Below are 7,068 nucleotides of genomic sequence, written 5' to 3' on the forward strand. Positions count from 1 at the left end.
ATAGGCATTCACAACACACCTACTTTTGATTTATTATAATTTCATGTATTAATGGTGATAACTATACACCGTATTAATTCATAAAAATGCTAATGGAATATATATATATATATATATATATAGGAAACTTTTTCCGAGTTTAATTTATTTAACCGAATTTGGTTTTTCTTGAGATATTTAATCACATAATTGTATCATTTAGTATTATGTGAATTATCGAGAATGTATTAAAGAATGTGTTATACTGCCATAACTTTATGTATGTGATTGTTAGATGCTATCTGGGTTTGAGTATCTAGGAGTTTGTTCCTTAATGGACTGTTTAGACTTAAAAATTTGGTGATGAGTTGAGAGTAGAAACGGTGAATATTTAGGAAGTATTATTATTATAAGAATGATTAGTTAGAAGGTACCAATGAGAAACGAAGAATAGTACTAAGATGAGAACAGTGAACCTAGTGAGGAATTGTCTGATCGACGTTTATTTTATTACATGAACCGTCTACGCCAATGATGATATTTGAAGATACGAGTCGAGAGAGCAATTGAGATCACTCCAAAGTACGAGAGCCAAAGCTAGGATTTTTAGGTGGGCATTACTTTCTAATACCCCAATTGCCGACTTTCTAAATAATGATTATGATGATGTTTATGAGTTTTAAAAATGATTTAAGATAAATTGATGTTTGAACTAATTAACTTGCCGAGTTTTGACGACGACGAGCCTGTACGTTACCCTCTACGGATGAAACGATTTTGGGTCCTGCCAAAAGCGGGATTGTGTACACAGAGGTAACCGTGAGCTGTATACCGGGTTGGCCGGTCAGAAATGACTGTGAGCCGACTGTCAGGTTGGCCGGTTACGGTGCTTGAGAAGGAGGCCTACTTCTCAATACCTTGATGATGATGAGTTGTAGAAGTGGTACTACATGCTAAGTATTTTTTACTGCAGTCTATCACGCATTGTTTATGATGCTTATAATTTATCAATTGCTTACACGGGTTCTTTTGAGTAAAACCCCTGTGTAAAGTATAAATGGCAAGTTAAATTTATAGCTCTAAGAGCGAGATTGTTTTTTTCGGCTTATGTCCACTGAGTATTTTATACTCAGCCCTGCATGTATTTCTAAATGTGCATGATGATCATGGAGAGAGATTGGAGGGCCGCTGGAGGGTTTGTTGTTTCAAACGACTTTTGAGTACCGTATTCTGCCCTATACGATAGTGTGAATAATTGAAGACTATTTCCTTTGAACTTAATTAGGATTGTCACTCTCAGCTATATGTCTTCATACATATAGTCTGATCACGTTTTGTTGTGCTACCCTGAACGATACGAATCCTTGTAAATAGCTATACTCCATTTGATTTTGTTGACAAGAAGCCTGATGCTTTTGGTTTTATAAAACCGACAATATTTCTATTAAGGTTCATGATATTTTATTTGCTTTAGCATGAATTATTATTAGCTTCCGAGTGATGAGTCATCTAGTTTCCCTTGTTTTACCTTATCATTTTATTAGTCGTATCGATACCCGATCTACGCTATCACTGGCTAGATGTCGGGCTACAACAGATATATAGTTAACACGTATTACTATACAATTTTATGATGAGAACGAATCATAAAATTGTTATTTACATATCAAACTAAGATATATTAATTTGATATAAATATTAATTTTATTTATAACTATAAACACAATTAAAATAATTGGCCGTCGAATTTGGAAGATCTACACACACTAGTTTGTAGAATTATAAGGGTTAACACAACATGATGTGCATTTCTGAGTCTACTCATGGTCATATTATGTGGTCCCTTGGGAACGGTAGGATTAGTTTCTGGGATGACATATGGTTCGGGGATCGCCCTTTGAGTTCATATAGTTATCCCGAAAATGGTCACAATTTCCCTCGTATTTGTGATTTTTGGCATGATCTTACTTTGGACAATACTCGATTGCATGAGTTATGTGAATTATATGATATTCTTATTGATTTGATTGACTCTCTGAGTCGGACACCGATTGTGATGGGGACGGAGGATGTGATGCGTTGGGATCTGACCAGTCACGGGGAGTTCTCGACTTCCTCTGCCTGGGATCTTGTCCAGAGACGGCTGCCCTCGCATACTTTGTTTTCTGATATCTGGAGTGATTGCCTTACTCCCACCACGTCTATTTTCCTGTGGCATCTGCTTTTTGATCGTCTTCTTGTTGATTGTCATCTCCGTCGTCGAGCATCTCTCTTGCCTCCATGCGTCTCTGTTGTATCTCTCCTTAGTTCGAGTCGTGTCTGCATGTGTTCCTGTGGAGTGAGGCTGTTTGGATTGTGTGAGCTCATTTTGACTCTTGGTTCCCTTCTGTGCACACACATTTTCACATGAGCACCGATATTGCATGGTGATTAGGTCATTGGTGGTGCACCTTCCCTAGGAAGGATAAGCGACATATTTTATTTTTTATTCCTTGATTGATTATGTGGATCCTTTAGACGGAACAGAATAGCCGTAAGCATAGGGCTACTTCTTTTGTGCCTCCTACGTGATTTCGCAGGTTTCTCATCATATTCGGCTTCTTGTTGCGGCGGGGACTCTCATTGACATTCATTAGAGAGGATGCATTCCACTGGTTGATTTCATGCCCTCATCTTCTTCTGTGAGGAGAACCATTCGCTCCACTATGGTGCGCTGGATCCCCCCAAATTCCCCATGGGTGAAGCTAAACACAGATGGTACTTATGACTCTGAGATGCAGCGTAGAGCCGGTGGAGGCGTAGTTCGTGATCATACGGGAGCTCTTCTTACTGCTTTATGTTCTCCTTGCACTGTTTCCTCTAGTTTTGAGGCTGAGTTATTTGCCCTGCTTGAGGGTCTGCGTTTGGCTGTCACTTTTTCTACTCATATATGGGTTGAGTTGGACTGCTACGATTGTGTTGCTCATGTCTGCGGGGCGGCATGGTCATGCTAGTATCAGCCATACTGTTGCATTGATCCGTCAGCTCATTCTGTATCGGCAGGTCTATTTTACTCACATCCATCGGAAGGGAAATCGCCCTGCTGTTTTATGGCGCGACGAGGACACCAGGCTCAGGAGTTCTCTACTTTCGATTGTTCCTCTGATCCTAGGTTTTTTCTTGCTCTGGTTGGGATGGACCAGCTTGATTATCCTAACTTCAGATTTTGTTTCCATGATGATAGGTAGTTCGTTTTGGTTTGTTTCTTTTTTTATGTTGTTTGCTTTGCCTTCTAGGTGGAGCTATTTCCTGGCTATTCCTTTTGTTGTCTTTAGCTTGTTTTATCTCTTCTTTTTCCTGCTGTCTCTTTTGGGTGATATTACTTTTGGCAACACCATGTATAAGATATTGGTCGATGGTTATTTACAAATTAGGGTTTTCCTAACCCCTCACTTTCAGGTGGTGTTAGGAAAAAAAAAACATAATTTGCTCGTTATCTTGATGAAAACGGCTTAGAATCAATTGGCAGAAGTCAACTATTAGACGAATTGTTCGAACAATCTCAAGCGGCCCCGGCCTCGACGTCTATTTCTACATGGTCTCTCATTCACTAGATCTGACTATCTAGAAAGTATATTCTTCATAAACCATTGGACTTTAAAATAATAAATCACGTTTCTACTATGTTGTTGCTACAGAAGCAAAAAACCACTTTCAACAAATTTATTAATTAAGAAACACTCATCAAAATTCTTTTTACATTCTCCTTCATCTGGGAAAGCGACATCCTCCACAAATGCATCTGAAACCTTTGCATTAGATACAAAAACAACAACAACAAAGGTTGGCCTTTTTTCTGATTGAGAATTGAGCAAATTCTTGCTCATATCTTATAAATTGATACAAAGATTAAGAAAAAGTGGTCATAATAATTAAAACTTTGATGGAATAGAGATCTTCATCTCTTGATGATTTCCCTGCACCAACTTTTCTTGATTGTGCGACATTTCTCTGTCCTTCCCCCACAGCATAATGTACAAGCCAGCGATAACGACAACCGATCCGATCACACTGTTTGATTGAAGGAAGGAACCAACAATGGTTACAACATAAGTAGACTAAAATGAAATTAAATAAGTGTTAGAGAAAGGCCGGCCACCTTCCGAGGTGGAGCTGTTCGTGCATGACCGGAACGTCGTACATTGCGGCCATTATCTGCACGAGCGGGCTGAAGGCCGCGGTGAACACGGGCCCTCGTTTCTTGACACACCACGACATGCCCACAAAACACAGCCCCGACCCTATCATCCCCTGCATCACACGCACTTTCCCATCTCACTCTACGCACACGATTGTTACAATCGGGTGCGTCGACAATGCTGTTAAAGTAACATACACTTATATTATTGAAAAAAATTGTCCGAACAAAAAGGAGGCCAAACTCTGTTATTTTTGTTCGGACAATTTTCTCAAACAATTTGTGCATGCTGCTTTAACAGCATTTTCAACGCACCCTTAACAAGGGTGGCGTTATTCACAGTGTTGATCAAGAGTTTAGTACTGACCGAATAGAGGACAACGAGGATGTCGGATTTGTTCTTGAGGATCCAGACAGAGAGGTGCCTGTCGACGGAGAAAGTCAAGACGGCGGCCTGCACGGCGCTGAAGAAGGCCATGATGGCAGTGGTGGAGTACTGGCAGGGGTATCTCTTGCCAATATGAGTCTGGAGAAGGAACCACGACGACCAGCAGATGGTCCCTACGAACAAGGCAACGGACCCAACCGCCCATCTCTCCCTTCCATGAATAAACATATGTGGTTTCATTGACTGAACGCGTTGGAAGTGAAACAACGGCATCCCTTTGTACACGGTCAACAGCATAGCGCCTCCAACGCACACCAGCGCGCCCGCCACCTTGCCTCTCCCGCTGCTGCATTTTATGCTCACCCTCTCCAAACTGCACTTTTAATTAGGGTGCGTTTACTTTGATGGAAAAGGAGAGAAAAAATATATTTTCACTCATTTTCTATCATTTTCATATGTTTATTATGATAGAAAATTTTCTCCGGGCAAGCTGGAATATTTTCTCAGACAGCCTCTTTTCACTCATTTTCTCTGCAATGTTAGATAATACTTAGAGGCCGGTGTGAAAATATTATCCAACATTTTCTCATATTATCATCTCTAGTAAACATATGATAAAAAAATGAGAAAATGATAATACTATCTCATATTTTCTTATCCATATTTTCGCAATGAAAATTTTAAAACCGAAGTAAACGCACTCTTAAGGAACAACTCCAAGATGCGAATATAATGCAAATATAATTTGTACGCACCCGAAAGGTAAGGCCATTATAAATGTGAAGACGGGAACCAAGTTGAGGAAGGCGCACGAGAAGGTTGCAGAAGTATATTCTATGCCGAGGAGGAACAGATACTGTGTCACGGATGCCCTATGCAAAATCATGTTTTTGAGCCATGAAATTTGAATCGCAAAGTAAACTATGTCGTATGTTGATTTGAAGTAATTACCCGATCACAGCACTCACGAAAAGGTTGCATAATATGCTGAATGTGAGCTTCGGCCTACTTCCCCTGCAACTGAACTTCATCACTCGCCACTTATAGTATATGTATATATATATATATATCGAAAAGTGTAATTACCTTTCGAGGAAGTAAGCCAATGGGAATAAAAAGACTGCAGAAACGGACTGGCGATAAGTGATGAAGACCAAATGATCAATCCCATCATTCACGACCTTCTTGAGAAGAATGTTGCTGACAGCAAAGGCCATGTCAATGCCTACCATCGCCATAACCGGATACCATTCTGCCACCTTCTTCATTGTGTTCGTGTTTGTGTTTGTGTTTGTGTTCAGTAACCTCCTTGGCCATCTCTCTGCTGTTATATAAGAGTTGGTTTTGGGAAGGATCAAATTTTGGGATTAGTTTATTAATGCATATTCTCTCACTTTCCAAGAATAATATTATCAATGTGAATGTGCAGAGTTCAGCAACTGATGTTGTGTATGGTAATCAAGAAAAGAGTCTATTGACTTACTAAATCTTTAGAATTTTTTAATCTCACATGGCCCAGATTTTCTTTCTTGTGCTGAATTTTGCTCAAAATATTAGCAAATCCTGCTCAATCGCATCTACGAGTGGAGGAGACAGATAAATGGTTGTCACAGTTTGGGCATCCAATTCTTCTTTGAAATGATAGTCGGCATCTCATCTCTCTCTCTCTCTCTCTCTCTAACAGCATAGATTATAGAGGCGTAGAACAACATGTCAAATCCTGCTCAAATCGCCAACTTGCTATATATTACTTAGTTAAAGTTAAATTAAAATAATTCGTGTGGTGTGATTGTTCATTTTGTGTAATGTGGGCTCTGCTTCAATAAACTAAGTGTAGCAAATGGGAAAAAAGATCTTCAGGTGTAATGTTTTTTATCAGTTTACATCTTGCCAAAATGCTTTCCAAGAAAAGTTGCTACTTCAAGTTCCAAACTCTAGCATGAATCCTCAGTTTCAAAATTGGTACTTTTAATTTCCCAACTCTAACATGAATACTCAATTTCAAACACTAGCTGCACTTCCCGTGTATTTAATGACATCATAAATAATATACTGACACATAGAGTAAGATAAATAATTTTTTGTAACTTTTTTATTTTTATTAAAAAATAAATAAAAAAAAATGCAAAAAAAATTCAAAAAAATAACTACAATATAGAGAATACAATAAAATAACTAAATCCTATTTTTATTTTAAAAAATAAATTAAATAAATTTAAATTTTCTTTATTAAACTAGAATGTGAGTGCATAGATTTATTGTAAGAGAAAAGCTTCGGTGAACATCTGTGTTGGTCAACTGTGACACAGCCTTTAAAATTTGCACGTGCATTGGATGCATTAGTGCGCCTATAATATTACTCATATAGTGCATGATAGAAAATGAAATCCCCCAGTTTCAATCATCTATGAATCGCATAAGCGGCAAGAAAGCTGCTAAAAAGAATATAAGAATTTATTTTTGCTATTATTAATTTTGCATGATTTTGATTAAAACCTCATGGGAAGGGGCCAAAAGTTTTATA

The 7,068-nt window shown here is 38.5% G+C and overlaps 1 protein-coding gene across 2 annotated transcripts; it reads right to left on the reverse strand.

Moving 5' to 3' along the window:
* Window positions 1-3,655: 3,655 nt before the first annotated feature.
* Window positions 3,656-6,046, reverse strand: LOC130992884 (WAT1-related protein At4g01440-like). 2 transcript variants are annotated; one of them, XM_057917642.1, is made up of 6 exons: window positions 5,631-6,046; window positions 5,496-5,564; window positions 5,300-5,416; window positions 4,524-4,917; window positions 4,118-4,269; window positions 3,656-4,029 (listed from the first exon to the last, which is right to left on the reverse strand). In XM_057917642.1, exons 1-6 carry the CDS (start codon window positions 5,810-5,812, stop codon window positions 3,891-3,893), a joined length of 1,053 nt encoding a protein of 350 aa, XP_057773625.1. In that variant the 5' UTR covers window positions 5,813-6,046; the 3' UTR covers window positions 3,656-3,890. The 2 variants fall into 2 exon arrangements, with proteins under 2 accessions (XP_057773625.1, XP_057773626.1); XM_057917643.1 differs by having other exon boundaries at window positions 5,496-5,558; window positions 5,631-6,038.
* Window positions 6,047-7,068: the final 1,022 nt, after the last annotated feature.

This window comes from Salvia miltiorrhiza, chromosome 7 (assembly GCF_028751815.1).
Source record: "Salvia miltiorrhiza cultivar Shanhuang (shh) chromosome 7, IMPLAD_Smil_shh, whole genome shotgun sequence".
Taxonomy (NCBI): Eukaryota; Viridiplantae; Streptophyta; class Magnoliopsida; order Lamiales; family Lamiaceae; genus Salvia; species Salvia miltiorrhiza.